General features: G+C 44.4%; 3 protein-coding genes across 5 annotated transcripts in view; 2 read left to right on the top strand and 1 right to left on the bottom strand.

Moving 5' to 3' along the window:
- Positions 1-12,173, top strand: part of LOC116844849 (protein pinocchio) — a 57,157-nt gene extending 44,984 nt beyond the window's left edge. Inside the window, exons 3-6 of the mRNA XM_032816934.1 lie at positions 5,395-5,488; positions 7,248-7,376; positions 8,702-8,831; positions 9,346-12,173. Coding sequence (XP_032672825.1) covers positions 5,395-5,488; positions 7,248-7,376; positions 8,702-8,831; positions 9,346-9,456 — 464 coding nt within the window. The 3' untranslated portion in view covers positions 9,457-12,173. The remainder of the gene's footprint in view (positions 1-5,394; positions 5,489-7,247; positions 7,377-8,701; positions 8,832-9,345) is intronic.
- A 188-nt stretch (positions 12,174-12,361) lies between these two features.
- Positions 12,362-22,161, bottom strand: LOC116844845 (succinate dehydrogenase [ubiquinone] flavoprotein subunit, mitochondrial). Of its 3 annotated transcripts, none has more exons than XM_032816922.1 (9): positions 21,926-22,161; positions 18,695-19,121; positions 16,854-17,252; positions 16,385-16,553; positions 16,138-16,304; positions 15,602-15,828; positions 15,379-15,523; positions 14,985-15,289; positions 12,362-14,702 (listed from the first exon to the last, which is right to left on the bottom strand). In XM_032816922.1, exons 1-9 carry the CDS (start codon positions 21,983-21,985, stop codon positions 14,616-14,618), a joined length of 1,986 nt encoding a protein of 661 aa, XP_032672813.1. In that variant the 5' UTR covers positions 21,986-22,161; the 3' UTR covers positions 12,362-14,615. The 3 variants fall into 3 exon arrangements, with proteins under 3 accessions (XP_032672813.1, XP_032672815.1, XP_032672816.1); XM_032816924.1 differs by lacking the exon at positions 21,926-22,161 and adding an exon at positions 21,479-21,615; XM_032816925.1 differs by lacking the exon at positions 21,926-22,161 and adding an exon at positions 19,387-19,545.
- On the top strand, positions 17,382-18,490 carry LOC116844850 (high mobility group B protein 3-like). Its single transcript, XM_032816935.1, has 4 exons — positions 17,382-17,684; positions 17,773-17,884; positions 17,946-18,161; positions 18,264-18,490. Exons 1-4 carry the CDS (start codon positions 17,554-17,556, stop codon positions 18,375-18,377), a joined length of 573 nt encoding a protein of 190 aa, XP_032672826.1. The 5' UTR covers positions 17,382-17,553; the 3' UTR covers positions 18,378-18,490.
- Positions 22,162-22,805: the final 644 nt, after the last annotated feature.

The following is a 22,805-nucleotide window of genomic DNA, read 5'->3' on the forward strand; positions in this document are numbered from 1 at the left end:
AGAGAGAGAGAGAGAGAGAGAGAGAGAGAGAGAGAGAGAGAGAGATGAGAGAATTAGCCCCGAGCATACGTGTGCACGTACGTACGCGCACACATGTATGTACACATGGCCGTATAAGCGAACGTTCGCTCGCTCTCGTACCGTTCAAATAATCCGGTTATTTATAACGTCCGGCCTATAGTTCGCGGTCTATAGTTCTATTTTTGCGCCAGCGTTACTAATCCCGCGCGACCGGCCGCGAGGATCTCTCGTTTTATCCTCCACGGTATCCTTCCACCCGGTGTCCGCTTTCATCCGCGTCTCTCTCCTTCTTTCTTTTTTCTCTCTCCCTTCTCCTTCCTCTTCACGCGATCGTCTCGCTGAAATTCGAGAAACTTGCCCGATATTTTGTCCTTTTTCTCCTCTCGTCGATGGAGGTAAGGTAAAAGTACCAATTCCCACATATGTATCTAATTCTGGTCATTTTTGTTTTAGTCTCACGAATATTTAAATTTTTAACATAACATATAGACACATACATTGATTAAAAAAGAAAGAAGTTTAATAAAGAAAAAAGAAATGAAGAAAGAAACAATTTTCTGGTATTTTCTTCTTAACGTGCGTGTTCGCAGAAATTGGTATTCTTACTTTAATCGGTGAACTTCCGTGCTCGGTAAATCGACGACGATGAGTGTTCTTGCTTTCGTAACTATTGCGAGTCCGGGACAAATTCCGTATAAAGCGGACTTGATTTGCACGATCCTTATGTAAGACGCGCTCAGAGGTATCGCGCTCGTTTCTTTCAAGAACAGTTAGTACATACACGCGCATGTACACAGAGAAAGAGCGGGAGAGAATTCTCTCGCGAGATCTTGGCGCCACGTTTCTCGAGAAATTACGTTACCTTCGCGATTTATCCCACTGACTCATCGTCATCAGCCTCGACTCGGCTCGGCTTGGCGCTGCGACCGAGTTGCATCGTATAGCGTTACATTGTCGCAATTTGTGTACAACGACTACGTTGGCCGCCAAAAACGCCAAGCGCCGGAACGAGCTAGCGGATGACGGTTCCCAATCCGGATGTGTTCCCCGGGCCGCTAACGGTCGCGTTAGTGTAAAGAGTGCGCCACTTCGTCGCGATTAATCAGGGAGGATAAATATCATAAACAAATCACAGTAAATTTTACAGAAGCGGAAATAATTCTTCGAAATAATTCCTCGAATTATGAAGAAGTTCCATTGATCCTCACGTATGTTTACAATAAATCTCTCTCTTTCACTCTCGTAAGATGCAAAATGCAATTTTCTCTCACGTCGTACGAGGCGCAGAGAAGACACGGATACGCAAATGATTTTTTTGTACAGGATACCGCGATTGCGTGATCGTTCATCCGTGCGAGACGAGCAAAACGGCAATAATTGCTCGAGGTCGGCGGCGATAACTGCGCGATCGCGCGTAAAAGGGGTCGTGGTAAGTGCGACGCGCACGGAATGACTCGAGAAAACGACAGAGAGAGAGAGAGAGGGAGGTGCGTTATCGGAAAAAACGACGCAACAACGTGAAAGTCCCCCCTCTAAGAAATTTATGGTAAAAATAAGCAACGTTTTTAAAGAATGCTCGCTGCGTCTCCAATGCATTAGATAAGCTTTGAAGACTCGCTCGCGATAACGCGAAATATTTCGTTCTTCCGGGAAAAAGCGTGGAAAACGGAGCGCACGTTTACATTCCCGTAACACGTCGTGTAAGCGTGCGCCGTATCGCGATAATGTGGTTATTATGCGCGATAAATTTTTATCAGAGTCGTCTCGTGGTTTGCGCGATTCTTTTCACCGCGCGTTATCGTCGCCACCGTTGCCACCGTCTCCGCCTCCGCCGCCCCATCCGTCACCGTCGTTGTCGTTTCAGCTCCGGCCGTTTAATCCACTTTCGTCGGTATTACTATTATTAAATCGGCCTGACGAACTTAGTTTGCATTCTCGCGCTCGGCACGACCGATATATCGATTACTCCATCCCGTGGAATGCCGGGAATTCACTCGGCCGCGCGCCCACGACCGTCGATGGTTTTATCAGTGATTACGCTAACGCGCGGCAGAGAGCTCGACGCACGCGCGATTCTACGTAGTGTAGGGGTTAATAAATGCAAATGCATCGATCGGCTCGCGCGCGCGCGCGCGCGCGCGACGTAGTACGCAGCGACGACGAGGACGACGTGTATCGATCCCGTCGTGCGTGCGTGCGTGTATGTGTGTGTATGTGTGTAAACGCGCGCGTTGTGTCTGTCTACCCGCACACTGTACTTTAAACGCTATCCGAGCTACGCAGAGCGACAATTGTGCCGTATCTGCGAACAATCGGATTGGCGAGGTTCTCCCGCCCGGCTGAATCATATTTCGCTCGCGAAACCGCCGAAAATGACTCATCACGCACACGCACACCGCGTGAAGGCACGCATGTGACTCTCTAAATTTCTTCCGGCGTGGAATTTCACTCAAAACGAGTGAGAAATCGCAGTATTTTCGCTCGGAGTGATAGTGAGAATGCCGCCACTTGAAGTCGCAAGAGCGAATGTCTCACTCAGCTTGGAGTGGATCCTGATCCCGTATGAGTCAATGTTTCAATCAATTGGAATGAATATGTTCTTGTGTCAGATAAGTACGTCGGATCCACTCCACAATCTAGAGCGATGATGTTCACACGACGATTCAGAGTGAAGGATTGAATCTTCTATGAGTCGCTCTGAATCGATGGAAGATTACTCGAATTCGAGCGACTCGAGAGTTACTGTATTTTTCGAGTGAAATTTCTTGATTTCAGACAGTGACTAAAAACATATCCAGATTTAAATTTAGAATTTGATGAGTTTTTCAGCTGAATCGCGATTACAAATGTAATGTTGCATATATTATACAATTCGAGTAAAAAACTTAGACTTAAAATTATTTGATTTCGAGCGACTCGATGATGATTCTACTTTTCGATTAAGATTTCACTCCGTGACATTTGCAGTTTGTGTCCCCGCAACCTCGAAAGTCAGAGGATTTTATGATCGGCTGGATATTTAATCAACGATCTTGATAGTTTTCAAAGGTCGATCGACGTAGCATGTCGCCGGGACGTTCGTATTTGCGATTCTTATCGACTTATGCTTGCCTTCTCGTTTAATCGATGCGCGACATGCACACGGAGGTGTACGAAATACAGACAATTCCACTTTGTGACGCGACTACAGCGGTGTGCGATTATTTATTTCCAATATGCATTGCGGCATGCCGGAGGCATTCCTTATCGACTTCGTTTGTTATACTCCATCGTTATCGTCATCGTTGTCTACAACGATATTCGCACGGCTGTCAAGTGCTGGTCAGAAAATCCTTGAAATTCTCTACTTCATTCGGCGGTATGCGCAATTTCGTAGTAATTTTCTGGGCAATTTATCGCGTGAATGAAACTCGTATATCGACGTGCTGGGGTTGATTAAAAAATATTTTCTCATAAACACTGAACAAGTGTCGATACGAGCCAAGCACTTTTCAAGTAGAAGTATGCTGACGAATGGAATGTGTACACTGAAAATGAAGTTTTGTTTGTGGGATATAAAGTTTCTTTTCCACACAGAGAAGTAAACTTTCTTACACAGAAATAAATTTTATTTCACAGAAATAGATTTTGTTTTTCAAAAGCCAACTTTATATCCCGCAAATAAGTTTTCAAATGTTTCTTCCTCGGTTTCTTTCTTGTGAGAAGATTTTCAAAATGATCAACTCAATATAATGATCAACTTGATATTAAATTGGCGCAAAACATTTTTATCGTGTTTGTCAAATAAAATAGAAAACAACGCGATCTAATTTCCTTGGGTCAATAATTTTTACAAAATCGACTAGATATCTTTTTAGACATGTAACGAGGATCTCTTTTCCTCCTAATCTCCGCACTTCCAGCGAGAATTCAGCAGAAGAACGCCAAATCTTTTGCACCAATCCAGCAACACGATCATTGTGTAGAATTAATGGACGGCAGGACGGCAAGAAAAGGAGGAGAGGAGACTCGAAGGCACGAAAGCCCATAGGATACGTTATCCTTTCACGTCTGATCGCGCTTTCAACGGGACGGTGTGAGTTTCTTCTCTCACCTTCCGTCTGGACTTCAGCCAGTCGGAAAATTGGCAAGAACGATCGCGGGTCGCCCGCTCGCCTTTCGCGGTTACGTAACGTGTGACGGAAGTCGCGAGGCTTTATCGATATCGCGGACGCGGTACACGTTTACGCGCGCGCGCGCGCGCGCGCGTTTGTGTGTGGGCCTGTCGATATGCTTTCTCGTAGAAAGCAAAAGCGTGAGCGCGGGTTTCGTGCCAAGGTGAGATCGTGGTGAAATCCGCTCTCGTGCTTGTCCTTCGCTCGCTGTCGGCTCGCGCGATACGTGCGCCGCTCTAATAAATCATCCAACGCCTTGTGCACTAATCCCGTAACATTAGCGCGTTACATAGTAGTAATTTCTTAGTTAGTAATACACATCCGCAATTGGCGGCTTTTAAGCCGAGAGGAGAAAACCGTGACTAATCGTTTAACACTCCGAAACTGCGGATTTCCGACGCTTCAGAGAGAAAATGATCGTCGAAATTTCTCTCGTTCTTCCTCGTTGGTGTCTCATTAATCTTCGCTCTTATCGAGTCTTAATGGAACACTGTTGGCACATTAACACGGTGTTTACCAACGATAACATCAAAGTCGCGCGTGTGGTTTGACGTCGCCGGTTGACGAAAAAATGATTTCACTTGCTGACTTTGCGCCACGAACTTCTTTGCCGAAAGGACCGGCGTGTGATGTTCTCTTTTCTAGCCAGACTTAGAAGCACGGCGGCGGCGGAGCCTTGGGCCGCGACAAAAGCTACGACGTTGAATGTTAACCGCCGACCTTGGTCTTTGAGATATGAAGCACATGCCGATGAAATCTCCAGAGGCTTCGCTTGTCCTTCGTACTTAACTATGCGCGACGATAGGTTCGACGTATCTACGTCAACACGTTCCGATCATTATCGGCGTTATCGGTCCTCCTACGGGGATTTCCTGCCACGCTCTTCGCTTATCGCCAGCATTCCTTGCGTGCGTTCGTGCGTGACGAAGAATCCTCGGGGTTATTTGTGCAGGCAAAACGTAAAAAGATAGTTTATTTATCCCGGTCGTGTCTATAATTGTCACGCCGTATCGAGAGCACGTCTAGCGAGAATTATTCATCGACGCACATTTACATATGCGATTTTCCGCTTCCCCACTTTCCGTCGCTCGATACGTAAGGGAAAGAGTAAAAGCAAAAACCAAGAAGGAAATGAGGAAGAAAATGGAAAGCAAAAACGAAATTTTCTGATGTCGCAACGAGCATCGTTGTAAACATTCTTCCCATTTTTGTGTTTCAGAAGTCACCAGTCGATCAAGTCAGATCCAATTAAATCAGCTCAACATGTCGGTCACTTCTGTGCAGCCCAATGCGGAGAGCCTGTCCCGTCACGGGTGAGTAAAGATCCCGCATTCGCGGAGAGACGAAGAAAAAAAAAGAAGTCAAGCGTGAGCGGTGCAATTCTTGAATTGCAAATGCTCGACGTATCTCGAGCGATTTTTCCTGTTGCGGGGAAATCGACGCGTTTGTTGTCGCATTCATGAGTCCCCGAGCTGCCTCGAAATATCGCGGCTTTTAGATCGCGGCCTTCGCGATCTTCATATTTACTTCTCTGTCCGACACGGACGGACGGACGGAGGTGCGGCTGCGATTCGTTACGGCGATCCATTGCGCAATCGCATCGCGGTCTCTCGCGTTTTTAATAATGCCGTCGTGGCTAATTAGCGCTAAAGGAGAACGGTGCGATCTCGAGTGCGACAAAGAGAAGACGCGCGCGCACGTGCGTGAGAGAGAGAAGGAGAGGGAAGCGCGGTCTCGCAGTTTGTACTTTAATCGGACCCACGGTTGCGCCGTTTCCCGTTTCCGTTCAAGTGCGCGGCGCATAACTTAACTTCCTACGTAGCGTCGCGTGCGCGTCCCAGCCGGAAACGCCAATTAAGGGACGTTAAGAGGCGTTTCAGCGCCGAGAATTATGGCCGTTGCGGCCGCAGGATCGTCTGAAGGATCTCGCGGAAGAATACGATCGCGACTGAATTGGAATCTCGGCGCGACTCACATCCGCAGTCGAAGACTCCGGTGAATTCGTTCCCGCGCTCCTTGTCGACGCGCGATTTCTTCCTTTCTCTCTTTTTCCGTCGCAAGAATCCAATCGGATCTCACACGGATTTCCCGTCGTTTTCCAATCTCGAGCGCGACGCGAAACTCTGGAAGCTCTCCTCATCCGGCTAGAAAATGTCTCATGAGGATTCCTCGTGTTCACGAGGATCACATCCGCCGAGATTCATCGCGTCGTAGAGCGTTTACGTAACGGAAATAAGGGAAAAAGAAGCGAAGAGGAGAACGATGACTGTACCTGTTAGTCGATCGCGCCTTACGATTACGGTCATTCAGGAAAGCCTGTCGGTCCAGTCTTTGTTCCCTCGTGTATCTACATCGCCGTATCGAATCCGCGTTCGTGAAGCGCACACACACACAAAATAAGCGCGCGCATACATAGATAAAGAGAGTGACAGGACGCGCGGCTCATTACGCGTGCGTTCACGTCGCCGTCACGTGGAGATGTTTTTTTTCCCGATTACCATGTACGCACACTCATTCGAGTTAATCCGTCGGGCTCACACCGACATACCGTCGCGGCCTCTCTTTCTTCGGCAGGTTCAAGGTAGTTTGGTCCAACCTATCGTAGCTCCGCCACGACTTGACGAATCGTCTCTCGTAAACAGCGTAAAACCCGTCGTGAATGGACTCCATGAACCGTTTCGTGACGGTTTCTACCGACGAACAACGGAGCTCCGGGGTTCACGAGGTCGATCTCTCCTAGGACTCGTCTCGAGAAATATCCGTTTGTCATGCAATTAAAGCGAGGAGCTTCAGGTCGGGTCCCGGCGGAGCTCGGAAAATAGAAGCAGACACTCGCTCTCAATCGTAAAGCTCGTTTTTCCTCGTTGCTCGTGCGTAGATTCCGAACGATAAACATTTTCCGGAAAGAAAAATAAAGAAAACAACTGACGCAACGGCACGGTGATTTTTTTCACGCGCTGTGACAATCGTGAAGTCGTGTGAAAAGCTCGACGAAAATAAACGATTCCGAACGAAATGAATTCCACGAGAGTCAGACGTCGCTTATGTGGATTGTGCTTGATCGGTTTGCAGGAGCAACATCTCCTTATGCCATAGCTTGTGCGGGAGTGTGGACGACGGTCTCCAAGGCTCGCATCCCCAGTACCAGGACACGATTGTCACGATAGAGGAGCTACGGGCTCAACTGAACTCCTGCTTTACGTAAGTCTTCATTCTCCCAATGATACTGCGATCCACTGTTCGAGGAATACTTGTTTCGCCCACTTGTCATTCGACGCCGCTTCTAACGATCTTGATTCACAACAGTCGACTCTTCTCTCTTTCATCCCCAAGATCCTCCTTTTCTTTCATCAAACATTTCTCAGCGAGCTGGAGGAGTTCGCTCCTTCAGCGAGTTGTCCCTTTTTTCTGCTCATCCCGCTTCTCGAACGGTGGATATAGAGCCCGGCTGATTGGGGCATTACGAGCGTAATCGAATGTCGGGAGCAGCAAGTGCTACACGGACATAAATCGTGTCTCGCAGCTGCGACGCGAACGGCAACGCGGAATTCTACGAGCGACAGAGCGTGGGAATTAATTGTGGATTACACAACGAGAGACGCACAGACGTAGTCGTCTGCTCAATGGAATCCGGTGCGATCCAGAGTATACACGCGCGACGACGCTCGATACGGTCCTCCGCTGCGGCGATGACGCATCATCGAGAAAGAGACAGAGAGCCTCCGATTTTTTTCCTCCGTCGCGAGACTGGCAACACCTTCGACGTGGCAGTTAATTCAGTTACTTCATTAAGTGCAAAACGTAGATTAAAATAGAGAACGATGTTTTTTTTCAAAGCTAACACCAGTGGGAATGTCATCGTGACGCTCGCTTTCTCACATGGCGGCGTTAATTCGCTCACCTAAAAGCGCCTTATCGATACATGGGATGCTAAAATGAGGCTAGTAGGTACACCCAGTGTTTATCTGGCGGCGGTTGACGCGGTTAAATCGATGCCCTACATTCGGAGCTAGCCTCGAGCAAGCGTTTCGCGAGGTGTTCGTCGTATCGTGTGCGAATCGTCGCGATTACGAATCGATATCGAGACATACATTCGATCTAAAGCGGAGTCAAGTTTCACTTGTTAGGTGGAAAATATTCCCACCAAACAGAAAGCCACCTTTGCGCTCTTTTGTCGCTGTTTTCTGGATCGCGTTCAATTCGTCGACGATTCTAATCTAACCATCGTCGCCTCGCCAAATACTCGCCAAACAATTGTCACAATTACATGATCCCGCGAGAAGTCGGACTCTCGACCGTAATAATCGTCGGATCGGTGAGGCTTTCCTCGAGAGGACCGCGTATTTTCTGGACGACGAGGTCTGCGGTCGAGTTGTGCGCGTCAGCGCGTGTCGTCGCTTTTTACGCGAGTTGTGTTGTGTCAGGCGGCTTCCGCGTTTCGTTTCGTCGTGTCGCAGCTGGCATAACGCGCGCGCGGAATAAATTCATGACAATCGCTCACTATCCTGTTTTTCTTTTTCATGCAGATGCGGGGTATCGTGGAGCGAGGAGCACGTTTCCTTGGACTGCAGCGAATGTGGCGGCTACTCTCTACAACGACCGTGCCCGCTCTGCGACGGTCGCTGCCATACCGCGTGGAAGCGTGACCTCACCATGGTAAATGTCTGCCTGTGAACAGATGACCTCTATGAACGAATAAAATGCTCGAGATCGGGCCGAGACGTTAACCTCCGATCCGCTGTACCCCGCGCCGCGTCTCGCTTTCATTAAATCATTGATTAAATAATGTATTACTTGCTCGTCGTTTGTTACTTATCGTCATGTGAAACGATCTCAGTCAATTTTATGCGACTGATGATTCAGAGAGAACTCTGTGAGCGCGTTTCTTCATTCTACTTTGGTCCTTGAATTCGAAACTGATGATATCAACAATATTTGCGAAATACTCGTTAGAGGTCGCTACGATCGCGAGCGATTGATCGAGGGTTGCGAGACCAGCGGTGGTAGCGCGATATTATTCACATTGGTAACAATATCACGGTACATAAAATTGCGATACAATTTCGTTGTTGACGTTATTGTCGTTTAAAATAAATTCCAAGAGGAAGGTAATTTTCTTGAGACATAAACACGTGAGTTTCACATGGCTCTCTCTCCCTCTGCATTACAGTCGCACGCAAGCGGCAAAGCGAGATGGATCGGCGAATGCGGCCTGAGCTGCGGACCTTCGTTGGAGGAATCACTGGTGCCCGCGTTGGAGAAGTTGCGGGCTACTTCGTGAACGCCGTCGACGGCCGGCACTCAAGCCATCGACAATGCACAAGACTTAATCCATCACTCCATCTAGCGTCACCCACCATCATCGCGTGTGAGAGGAACCAAGAGAGAAAGAGGGAAAGATAGAGCAAGAAAAAGTATGAATGCGAATCGTACGTGATATGGATTATGTTCCTGAGGAGGGCGGTTGACGACATACAAGAAGAAAGAGAGAAAAGGGCGGGAAAGAAGCAGTAAAAGCTTGCTCCCGTGACTGCTCTCTCTCTCTTTCTCCACATATATATATCTTTTTCTACCGACGATACAACGTCGGATTGGGTCGGTTTCCCGATGTCTGAGACCACTGTCATGGTTGTCGTCGCTGGTCAATCACCATCGTCACCGCCTTCCCGGCAGAAGCGCAATGCTACACGGAAGCTGACTCCTACACGTTGCTGCGAATTGGCTTTTTGAACGCGCCGCGCGGACTACCAAAGCAAGAAGACCATCTGGTGCCATCTGGTTCTCGAGTGGACCCCGATCCAGCTATCCGAGCTTTCTTCATTCGCCGCCCGGACTGAAGATCGTAAGCAGGGCTGCTTTGATCCATCGCATTGATGCTTCCCTTCGGCGGTTTAATTCGTCGATGAATCTTAACTGAAGTTCCACCACCGGCAGTTCCTCTTTCGTCGCTGCGTAATCTTCTTTCTTTGGACACATTATATTATTATTGCACATTGTTATGGAAAAAAAAGTCTACGGTTTCCTTTGAGATAACCACGACGTTGAGAGATTGCGAGATAGTCTTCAATTCACTAAACCGTCTCGAAAGTTAAAAAGGCTTTTTTGCTCGGGAACGCGCAGACGGCATCTGAACCGATTCGATTGTCCTTTGAAATCTTTTAGAATTGTAGATTCTAAACCGAATAGTTCGGCGACGGAGACGCGCGTGTGCATGATGAATGCGTGTGTGTACGTGTAGCATTGATGAGAGAAGTCGGCTAGGCGTGAACCGTGTATGTACGGGACACACTCGAATAATTCCGTCTGGGTGCGTCTCGCATTTATCCGGCTTTCTGTATATATAAATAATGTTCGAGAAATGCGAATAGTTAGCGCAATTTTTCGTCTCGCTGTTCGCGAGACGGTTTTTAATTTCTGGACTTGAACGTATAGAGCGCTTTCCTCTTCGAGAGCGACTCGCTCGCAGTGCAATTGCGGCTACTCCACCGCGCCTGTACTCATCGAAGACTCGTTACGAATAGACCTTGACGATTTTTTTACATAGACGGAAATCGTTCGCCACTCTGCATTTTTTTTCTCTCGAAGATTCATCGCTCACGACTCGAGCCATCTCGACGAACGGTAGCTTTAGAGATCTCCAGTCGTTCCTACACGTAATATCCCGAGAAGCCGGACTTTCACTTTACTTTTTTACGTAACGCAAGTTACAAGCCTCGGCCTCTCTGTCGCGAAAGGAGCGCGTTTGCATTATGCGAATTTTAGGATAATTACTAGGCGAGAAATTCATCGACTTCGAGCGATCTGACGGCGCAAAGCCGACGAGCGGCTTTCGCGCGAGAGCACGACGTATCGATGCTATAGGACGAATTGTAACTCGATAATCTTGCTTAATCGTCACGCTATATCACCGGCGAGAGACGACCCCCGAGCTTTGCGGATGTATACGATAAACGACAAAATTAGTTCAAGTTGCCTCTTCTAGTAAGAATTTGATGTTTAATCATTATAACGCGGTTTAATCGTCGTCATAGTCCTAAGGATCGATAGGCAATCGGTGCGAATCCCAAGGAATATCGTTTCCACCCTGAGGCAATTAGCTGTCGTCAGCGAATTTAGTTCGTAGCCGTTCGTTTTTAAATCGAGGAAAGGTAAAATCACTCACTTGTATCCTCTAACTTGTATAATTCGAGCAGAAATCACGCGAGTTTCCTTAGGCCTATGAAAGTTCGAAACGAGTTCCGTTCGTATTCGTAGCATTTCTCTAAAATAGCAAACAAACGAAAAAGATACGTCTTGCTCGCTTAAATCGTCCGCTTTCCCGGCGGAACTTCTTCATTAATAAGTCCGCCCGAGTATCTCCCGTAATTCAACGATTACAGACTCAACGCGAGAAAGATCGCGAGTGTCGAGAAGGAAAATCTCGTTCTCTTAAAAAGACTTCACTTAGTTGAAATTGATGTAATTTCACTGATATTACGTCTCTAATGATGATATTATTTCACGAATTGTTTCAATGATTTCCAACATAAATTGAAATCGATATCTGGCTATTAAATACGGTGCTCGCGGTCGATCTTTCGTGTCGAGTCGTCCTGGAAAGCATTTAACGTCGTGCCAATGACTCTCTCGGATTTGTATCGTTTTGTAAGAAATCCCGTGCCGAAGCCTTTCTTAGCGAGAATGTAGTAAGAACCGCGCGTTGCGTCGTGGTACGTTTTCGAACATTTGTACCGACTTTCCTCGGCAGCGTATATACATATATTACGTACATTATGTTATTTGCGAGTGCGACTACATGTTCATCGAGACGCATCCTCATCGATTAAATTAAAAGAAGCCGTAATGTGTAAAGAATTTTCTGAGGTATTAGCGGCGAGGAGCTTTAGTTTAATGCTTTAGAAAATCGTCCTCGGTAGCAGTTTTTATTTAATCCGCGAACTTCTTATTTATGACGAGTACCACTCTAGTATGGGTTTAATAAATATCTGTGAAAATTCACATTGCGACTTATTATTCCGTCAACTCCTTCCCTCTCGCCGTCACCGCAAGATAATCTTGCCGACGGTCTGCATATAATTACATTCAGTGATTGCTGTTAGAGATCTTATAGTAACAAAACTCTCGAGCTTCTTATTTCGTAATTCGTTATCGACTCGGTGTTCAAACAATTTAGTGCATTTTGCAAATAAAAGGTGTAATCAACGCTTTATTATTGACATTCTACGCGATTTATGTACATTTGTCCATCATGCTCGCACGATTTTTACAGACCGAGACTATAGTATTTCATATCTCTCTGTGCAGTATTCTAGTTTTTAATAATGTTTTTATTTAAATTCACCTTCTACGAAATACCGAATATCAGTAATACGCTATCAGGGATAACATGGAAACAGTTTTAATCGATGGAATTAAAATGTTATGAATAAAATTATAATTCACTAATTGTTTAGATATCACACAAGCGAAATCGAGATAAATATATAATTATTTCTTCGCGAAATAATTGCATATATTATAACAAATTCATAAATGTTAGCCTCTTTTCTAGTGTGTATAGCTTTCATATATGTATATATACAAATATATATGTATACCTATGTACATAAAAGAGTGCGAGCGTAGCATAGTAGACCGCACATCAGGGTCCGTATTCTTGAAAAATATCGCATACGATATTTCGATGAAAAGCTATAGTTCATGTGACGTATATTATAGCTTTTTATCGAAATATCGTATGCGATATTTTTCGAGAATAAGGCCTCAGTTTATACCATACGAGAGGTCCCGGGTTTGATTCCCAGAGAAATCGAAAAATTTTCTGGCGTTCGCACTCCTCTCGGAAGGCATGACAAGAGAGTCTAGAATAAGAAATCTAAGCATAAGAAATCCAAGGGATGAAATTTGCCAACTATAGGATAAAAAATATTTAGAATAAAAGATAAAAGGAAAAGAAGTAGGATTAAGAAACAATTAGGATAAAAGAAAAAGGAAAAGAAAGAAGTTGGAGGTGTAGGAAAAATATAAAAATAAGGTTAAAGTAAAACTTAAGAACTTCCTAGCATTGTAAACTGAAGTAAAGTAAAATAAAGACATATGTACATAAATATATACATATATAAATATATGTATACAAAAATATATTCAGACAGGATTACTTAATATTAATACTGTTTCCATATTATCGTTCAGTAAAGTATTTAAGTATTCGACCGCAACGAAATTAGCATACCGTTTCACAACCTTTTAAGGAGTGTGTGCTCATAATCATGTTTGCGCGTAAAGGATATTTATGATGATGATTCCATGATTCACTTTAAAAAAAATGAAGCACGAGAGATTGATTGATAAGATGATCACATTTCCAACAAATATTCGATACTACAAGATTGACTCATACTTTTCTTTGTATCAACCGATTCTGCAAATCCGTAAATCCGCAAATTCCATAAATCTGCAAGAAAATATGTATCTAAAAAATAAATTCTTTCCATGATTCTGCGTATTTTCCGCGATGGTAAAACTGCAGTATTATGTATAAGTATCAGCGACAAACGCCAAACAACAATCGTATCAAAGTACAGCAGCACGGCATCGAACCGTACCGTCGTGTGCAAGAATAATGAACATGAAATACCAGTTTTCATGTGCACAAATAAATATAAATAAGAACAAATACCTTGAAAGGATTTTACGATGGACGCACGCAAGAAACGAGAGGTTGACTTAGAAACTCTGCTACTGCTATCGAGGGCAGCACAAGTTCTTAAGAAAACCTGTACACGTATCGTTGATCGTGACTCCACGTTGAGCGACACGTCGCTCGACTAAGTCCACCGGTGATGCTGCGCTATCACCGAGCGTATTATTGCACGCGATGGTACGTTACACCGTGCTCGAGATCTTGAGCGCTGTGGGAGAAACACGTTGCAACCGGACGTCTTACATTACAAAAACATCTATCCTTAAAAGGCCCACGTATACCCGGAGCTCCACCCTCCGTTCATTCTAGTTTCGACTATTACTTCACGCGAACTGAACACCGATCCGCTGAACGAGGATCGTGCGTAATCATCCCTGCGGGTGACCACGAGAAGATAATACTCGGCACCGGTATCCTACAAGGATCACTAATCCTGCTCGCGACTCGCGCGCAAGCGATGACAAGAATTAACTTTGGTGCACGATGAAGTTCGTGTGTATGTATGTATGTTTCTTTTTCTGTGTGTGTATGTATGTAAAATAAATTAAGGTCTGTTACCACGTAGTGTAGTAAGTAGCAGCAGTACGAAAAAATCGTCGTCGTCGTCGACGATTCCGAATACATCGGTCTAAGTATGATCATTAGACTTACAATCGCGGGACGATCGCGTGACTGAAATTCGTCGGTGAAATGAGTTCTAGGATGATGGATCGATCGATTGTCCATTTAAAATTAGTCTAGTAGGAACGAATCGCTGGTGGAACCGTCGCACATTCCTGTTGGTCAAGCGTAACGTCGATCACTGGTCTGTACTCGAGTGACACCTGAAACAAACAGCGATTAATAGTGAAACTAGTTGACTTATGCGAGCTTCTCAATCTATAAGTCTGTTCTTTTAAACTGAATCAGTGCTGCACTGTAATTTCTTTTTTCTCTTTTAATTCTGAGTAATATACTTATTCCATTTATTCATTCCATTCCACTTTAAAAGCAAAAAGTACAACTTGACTTAACTAAAAAGAATGGATCCTTTACATGTAACAAAAAGAAAATATAAAGGGAGGAAAATATAAAAAGAGAAAGATATAAGAAAAATATTAAAATACCTCTCCTGTTTTTGGATTGATCTTCGATAACGTGTGCTTCCTCCAATGTTGATCGAGCGGTTTCGGTTCTTGGCCCTCGAGCGGCTTGCTGTAGTCGTACTCGTCAATTCTCTGCTTGAAATCCTCGCGGGCATGAGCGCCGCGACTTTCTTTCCTCTGTTCTGCCCCCATGATCGTTTGCATCGCGTTAATCATGAGATTTTGCAATTCCAACGTCTCTACTAAATCGGAGTTCCATATCAGAGATCTGTCCGCTACTTTCAACTCATCGAGCTTCTTGTAAAGATCGGTCATCTTCTGACAACCTGGAAAAGATTGTGAAAAACTAGTATTATGTGATGCTTTTAAATTAAACGTATAATTGCACGGAATAAAAAAAGAAGCAATCTTTTACCTTCTTGCAGAGTCTCGGCCATTCTGAAGACCGCTGCGTGCGTCTGCATGGTCTTCTGCATAGTCAACCGCAGGTCCGCGGTGGAAATGGAGCCTTTGGCGTTTCTCACACAATCTAAATTAGCCACCGTCTCTTCACCAGAGTTCTAAACACATCATTTATTTTAGTCAAGATCAAGTATGGTGTAAAAAATGTAGTATTTGGAATTATGGTGCATACTCACAGATCTCAGAGGCCCGATCGCTTCACCGGGTTTATTCTCTTGAGCAATAGTTTTAGCACAAGCACGTCCAAAGACGACCAAATCCAACAAAGAGTTGGCACCCAGTCGGTTAGCGCCGTGAACGGACGCGCAACCCGCTTCGCCGCACGCGTATAATCCGGGTACTACTTTGTCCTGATTATTCTGCCTAGTCAGTACTTGACCTTTGTAGTTTGTCGGTACGCCGCCTGCAAATTTGAATTACACATTCTTAAAATTAATCTTAATTTTTCTAATTTCCACAAATCATATAAAATAAAATATCAGTAGCAAGTTTAGCAAGAACCAAGTAAGAGCTGACGCAATTATTTTATGCAATTTTCATAGATATACTTTACATTCCATTTCACGGAACTACTTTTGCGTCTAGAAAGGAATAGTGATGGCTATTCCAATGATAATTTCATTGCGAATAATAATTCCATGAAGTCATCATATGAATATTAATGTGGAGGAAAACTCATCATTATGAAGGATGTTGACTTAGATTTGCGTACCCATGTTATAATGGACCGTGGGTATAACGGGAATGGGCTCTCGAGTCACGTCGACGCCTGCGAAGATCATTGCCGTCTCTGAGATTCCTGGCAGCCGAGCGGCCAGCTGTTCAGGTGGCAGGTGGTGCAGCTGCAAGTAGATGTGATCCTTCTCTGGTCCGACGCCTCTAAGCAAAAAAAGGAATTATATTTATCGCTAATATAATATAATATATCGAGCAGGCGAAGAACTCAACGGATGACTCACCTGCCCTCTCTAATCTCCATAGTCATGGATCGTGATACTACGTCTCGTGATGCCAAGTCCTTTGCCACCGGCGCGTAACGCTCCATGAACCTTTCGCCTTCGCTGTTTATCAGGTAGCCACCTTCGCCACGGCTTCCTTCCGTGATCAGACATCCGGCGCCATAAATACCTACGGAAGTATAATTTCAGTTCATATCGTGCTTTAATACTTCGTGTATTCTCTTAACATATGATCGGTTGATCGGTTGTTCTTAACATTGTTCAACTGTTGTTTTGACCATTGTCAAAATATATTCTAAATAATTTGTAAACTAGCCAACAGTGTTCAACTAACAAAACAAATGTTTGCTTTTCATGAGCAATGTCTTAAGATAGCATTCTTAATGTTTTCTTATATATTACGTCCCAATTTTGTCCCTACATACAATAATTGCGTTTTCTTTTAATCTCAACATATGTGACATAGTACCTGTGGGATGAAATTGCACAAACTCCAAGTCCTGATTGGGCAGATTAGCTCTGGAGACCATGGCGGTACCGTCTCCGGTGCAGGTGTGCGCGGACGTGCAGGAGAAGTACGCGCGTCCGTAGCCACCAGTAGCAAGTACCGTATTTTTGGCGTGAAAGCGATGAAGCGTTCCGTCTTCCAAGCAGAGCGCAATCACTCCTCGACATTCTCCATCCTCCATCAGCAGGTCCAAGGCAAAGTATTCGACGAAGTAGTTGCAATCGTAGCTCAGAGACTGGCCGTAGAGCGTGTGTAGCAGAGAGTGGCCGGTTCTGTCCGCCACGCAACAGCATCTGTGAGCTTGGCCGCCTTTGCCAAACTTCAGCGACTGACCACCGAAAGCGCGTTGATAGATCTTGCCTGAAAATAATACAGATAGTTTAGAGTCGCGCTTCATTTCTCGTTTCTTATGAATTTACAAGTATAATTTAGAATTATAGTGAATATATTAAAGAGATGAATTTTTCTGGTATTCAAACGTGACGATAAGCAGCAATCTTCAGTCGCATGGCAACCGTACCGTAAAAATTTGTTGTTCTCATGCGATTTCGGAAACTTATTATTCTCTGTGATGTCAAATTCTCACTTTAATCAATAAATAAGAATGCACAAGTGCATAAAATTTCGATAGAATACGTATATTTGGGATCATTGTTAAATCATGGAGAACAGCGATAAGAGAGAAGAAAAATATGAAGTAACGGAAGACGCAAGAGGACAAGAAAGAGATTTTGATGATAAATATCAAATGACATCGCGATCCTCTTCCGATCGTAAATCCAAGCAAATCGAGTGAGATACACGAGTAACTTAATCTAAGGTCAAATTATATATGATACAATGCGTATTTTGACAGAATAAATTTGCATTTTGCTTACAGGAGAAACGATAGAAGAAGAGCATCTCGTTCGCGATCGCGAAGCAAGCCTCCGCAGAGAAAACAACGGAGAAGTGCGAACGCTTTCCTGAACTTTATACAGGATTTTAAACAGGTAACGAATGACAGATGATGTGATGGAAACCGTACGCGAGTGATTTACTAATGAATTACAGGATCACAACAAATTAAAAAGCCAAGACCTGTTTCGACTTGGGGGACAAAGATGGCGGCGAATGTCGTCCACAGAGAAGATGCCCTACGTGGAGGCAGCTAATCTGGCGAAACAACAAACGCAACAAAACGGCAAAAACGAGCGGCAAAATAAGCCAGTCGGCGGCGACTCGTCGAAGAAACCCGATAATCAAAAAGATCAGAAAAAGAAAGATCAGGTTCATTAAACAAACCTGCTAATTCCTATTCCTTTTTCAGCGTACAATTAAGATCTTGAAACAGATTTCTTCGTTAAGGCTCATTAACGCATTGAATTTTAGGAAAGAAAGCGTTCCAAAAGCAGGACGGATGATTCTGACATCGATTCAGATTCGATGACTCCCGAAACGGACGCAACTATGACTAGCGAGGACATTTCGGATCTAAGTTCTTAAATTGACGATGAATTAGTGAATTGCATTGATGCATAACGACAATTCCGATCACTTCTATATAAGTTAACTATTTAAATCCGTAATGAAGTGAATGAAAAGTAGTCTTCAATTATATTGTCCTGAAATTTGAATAAAGTCTATAATTACAGCAATACTCATGTATATATATGTCTATTTGTATCATTTTAATCGCACTTTCCATACTTTCTCGCACCTCTGCCCTTTTCCTCTATTTCTCTCGAGGCTGTACAGTTATTTCGTCCCGAGCGCAAAGGCCGTAGAGAGGCCGTAGACTTCCTCTTTCTGTCTTCACTCACCGTCGTTAGTTCGACTGAACGGCATGCCGCAGTTCTCCAGCTCGATGACAGCTTTGGGCGCCTCGCGGGTCATGTAGTGAATGGCATCCTGGTCGCCCAGCCAGTCCGATCCCTTGACAGTGTCGTACATGTGCCACTGCCAGTTGTCATCCTCCATGTTGCCCAGAGCGGCGTTGATGCCGCCTTGGGCGGCGACTGTGTGCGACCTCGTCGGGAATAGTTTGGTGACCACCGCAGTTTTGAAACCTTCAGCTACGAGGCCATAGGCCGCTCGAAGACCGGCACCACCGGCTCCCACCACCACCGCGTCGTATGTGTGGTCCACCAACGGATACTGCTTGGAGATTGCATCGGAGATCTTTGCCGCTCGACCGTCCGGTGTGTGGTGCAGCTTGCGATTGCTGAGGAATGGCAGTCCCAACTTGTTCTGAAAGACAGAAGCTATGTTGCAACAACGAAGACTAGAAAATTGGTTTTAAATACTATATATTATACAATATTATAAGATAATATTCATCTGGCATTACATAATATGATAAAATAATATAATATGATAATATGATGATGTAATATCATACGATAATATAATATGAAATGATAATATATGATAATATGATGACATAACATAATAGAATATAAGATACGTTATGGCGTGGAATTTTCGATTTTATATAAAGACTGAAGAAAATTACTAGAGAATTTAACGCCTGCTTTGCGGCTATTCTACATCAATTTTGCGTTACCGCTGGAGCCTTCAATTACTTCCTTTCAGTACTCCGAGAACAACCGATTGTTAGATAAGATGTCATGTGGACACGATGTTATTTATATTGAGCCGTGAACACGTACGTGTAATCCGTACGTGTAAACACTAATGTCTTTATATGTGTGCGACGTTCTATTTGTACATACAACGCATCGAGGATAACTATCGGAGGCGTTCTTGCGATAAACAAAATTTATTTGCAGATAGAGAAATTTTATGCGTCCTTATATTCAACAGCCGCAGTCAGGGCGCGACGTGTTTTTATGTGGCAGAATATTACAGTCGCCGTATCGGAACAAATAATTATCTATGACAAGTCTTTTCAATAAAGAAAAAGAATAAAATAAAAAGTTGCTTAAAACACCCAAAAGATTATAATATTGATACGCGTAAGTGACAACTGGTTGATAAGGTACGAGTACTTCGCGACAAGCTGATAACGCGTTTTTTTCGGCGTTCCTAAACCACGCAATATAACGAATGAGTGACTATTCCTTTGAACTAGCGTCTCGAAATTACGTCTATTAGCTAACTGGTTTGATAATTGATTCTGGTTAGAAGAAAAACACATAATGTCATAAAATATGTTACGTAATGTCATATAATATTGTAGAATATAATGTATATGTGTGTGCGTATATATATTTATATTTAGTAGTATATACTATAGTATATACTATAGTATACATATACTATAATATATATACTGTAGTATATATGTATATACTATATACGTCACCGTCGATTACGCGACTAATAGAAATAAATAACCTTATTTCAGCGACATTGCGTGCCGTTTGCGTAACTGAGGAAACTAGTAATTTGTCACAAGATATCGTCGATTTGCAAGGATAGTCTCCAGAATAAGAGACGAACGTTCTTGCTTAAAATCGCATTATCGTCTTTTTTTGACGCTATAAAAATAAAATATCCAAGATCACTCTTCCTGTCTTCATTTCGAGAATATAAAATTCTCAAGTCGACGTATCTAATCTAGGCAAATTATAAATGGTGAACAGTAAAAATAAGATTTTGATTTTGCTTCAATTCTAAAGAGATAAGAGCGAAATAAAAAAAGAAGGTGGATCTTTACTCCTCGAAATGTTCTGTATCCACTTGGAAATTTAATAAATCATCTTTAGTGTTTAACTGTTAAATGTGATATCACAGCGATGCGTCAGTAAAGTAATGGGAGTGTCATATACGCGAAATATTTTTATCTTTCTTCATGAAGTTGTCACGGCAATGTGTTATCGCGCGATCTTGATAAAGGACGACGTGTTGGCGCTACTCCAACGAAATCGCGACAATACGTGATAAAAGCGAAGAGCAGTTCATGATTTGAATATAAAGTGAAATTATTGTATAATTGACTAATTAACTATTGTAAGACTGCTCGTGACTCACGATTTCCTTCTTTTATGTATGTCATCGCTAGAGCTTCGAGCAATCTACGAAGATAATTATAGTCAGTTAGCCGAGTTTTGACGTCGCGTTCTCGTCGTCAATATTCCGCGCGACATGACATTTCCTCCAAAAATATCGACGTCACGCAATATCATACGTATAAGAATTTCTAACGGTAAATTAACAGAAAGTACATAACAGCCACGAAAATAATTCTACACATGCTATTAAGGTCACTATTCATTCTTCCAAGCTATCCGATGACATTCCAGATGTGTGTGCCGCACATGGATGCCAAGGGTGTGAAAGTAACATCGCGACCAAAATACCGACGTTAGCAGCAGCGAGAAGAGCGAGTCTCGTCTTCCACGCCATCGCGAGTCGTTGCAAGTGCCGTTAGACGCGGGCAGCCCTCCCTTGGCCTAACATTCTGTCGAGCACATGGAGGACGCGTGAAAGGAATAGAAGCAAGACGAAGAAAACAAACAGAGGGATGCCGCGCGCGTTTAACGTCGAGCACGCGACGACAAAGGTGCGTTTTCGCGCACTTGCTCTACTCGGAAGCGCGCGCACCGCGACTACTCTCGCATTCTACGTATATGACTACTTACGTAATTGATCCGCCGCATCGGCGAGGTGTATGCACCACCGTGGATGGTAGAAAAAAAATTATACGATGAACGGCGCGAATTCGCGAGCCTGATGACGGATCCAACAGTTCATTCGCGACTCTGACTTGTCACACGAATCGAACGTCGGATAGCTAGAAGCGCAAAAGCGTCTATTTTTTTCTGTTAAGATGGCGCGAGGTCGCTCACTAAGCAGCGAGGTTCTGCTAGACCAGGTGTGCCGAAACCGGCGTGATTTCGCGCAAGGACGGTTGCGGGAAGAGGTGCCTTATGGTAACAGTGGAATTTTTGTTACGGCGGGAACATATTGACGAGGATCGCTTCGGCAGACAGACCCGAAGTCGGCGGTTTAGACACCTGGTTCTAAACGTCGCGGGTCTGATTCTTTTCTCGGAGGATACCGTTAGATTTCGAATGAAAATCACTCACCAAAACCGTCGCTCCGGACAGACTCCTCGGCAGCAACGACAACTTCAGCATCCCACTCATCTTCGGCCGCACTTCGCGTCTTTCTTCCTCTCGGAGCACGTTCCGCGAGATCGACCCTCTTGAAGTACGCCCCGCGACCAGTCGCACAGACACACACTCACACGCACCGCGCGACTAACCCCCAATGACACGACGACGTACTCCCGACTCGGCGGCTCGATGCTGACTGACGCGCCGGCCGCTGTTGCGAAGTTGCGCGCGCTCAGTGCCGCCAACCGTGCGCGTCGAAACATCCCGCGAACTTCGATGTGTAGCTTGGCTGCACTTTCCGCACTCGGGGTGAGGCGGCCATGCAATTTCGCCTGCGAGAGAAAAGGAAAACGGAAACAAGAGTGCAGAAATGTTCGGACACGAGTGATATCGGGCCAACCTCAAACTCAATAATGCTTCTATACGCTTTAACGATTTCTCTGAGTTTTTAAGTTAAACGGGCATCCCTTCGGACTTTGAAAAGCGAAAGAAGCAATGAAATGTAACAAATTAAATTTGCTCCCGCGGATTTACCAAGTGTCAGTGACCGAAACAATGCTGAAATGATTAGTATGCACGTTATTTTGGCTTACCCGGTATAATCTAGTAAACGGGGGCGTAACGCAGCACGACAGGAACGAAGAAAGGCAAATGCGGCTACCTCTCACCTACGAACTGAAAAAATGCGTAGGAGTGATCTCGTTACTACGTTTCTCCGGTCCAGAGCAACGCACTTTCGACATTGACCTATATTCACGATTACCGTTAAGTTGTAGGTCTGTTTAATATTTCACTTGCACCGCATATTATTACGTCGTAAACTTTACATGGTGCCACGCAATTTTTTACT

This window comes from Odontomachus brunneus, unplaced genomic scaffold, assembly GCF_010583005.1.
Source record: "Odontomachus brunneus isolate Ranch 3 - 2012 unplaced genomic scaffold, Obru_v1 Obru_scaffold_047, whole genome shotgun sequence".
NCBI classification, from domain to species: domain Eukaryota; kingdom Metazoa; phylum Arthropoda; class Insecta; order Hymenoptera; family Formicidae; genus Odontomachus; species Odontomachus brunneus.

Bases quoted from the DNA above. Each gene is read 5' to 3' on its own strand.
- LOC116844850 (XM_032816935.1), top strand. From the start codon at position 17,554: ATGGAGAACAGCGATAAGAGAGAAGAAAAATATGAAGTAACGGAAGAC. The intron at 17,885-17,945 runs GTAACGAATGAC...AATGAATTACAG, and splicing joins TTATACAGGATTTTAAACAG to GATCACAACAAATTAAAAAG. The intron at 18,162-18,263 runs GTTCATTAAACA...ATTGAATTTTAG, and splicing joins ATCAGAAAAAGAAAGATCAG to GAAAGAAAGCGTTCCAAAAG.
- LOC116844845 (XM_032816922.1), bottom strand. From the start codon at position 21,985: ATGAGTGGGATGCTGAAGTTGTCGTTGCTGCCGAGGAGTCTGTCCGGA. The intron at 16,305-16,384 runs GTGAGTCATCCG...TTTTTTGCTTAG, and splicing joins ATGGAGATTAGAGAGGGCAG to AGGCGTCGGACCAGAGAAGG. The intron at 14,703-14,984 runs GTATTTTAATAT...TGTTTGTTTCAG, and splicing joins TCAATCCAAAAACAGGAGAG to GTGTCACTCGAGTACAGACC.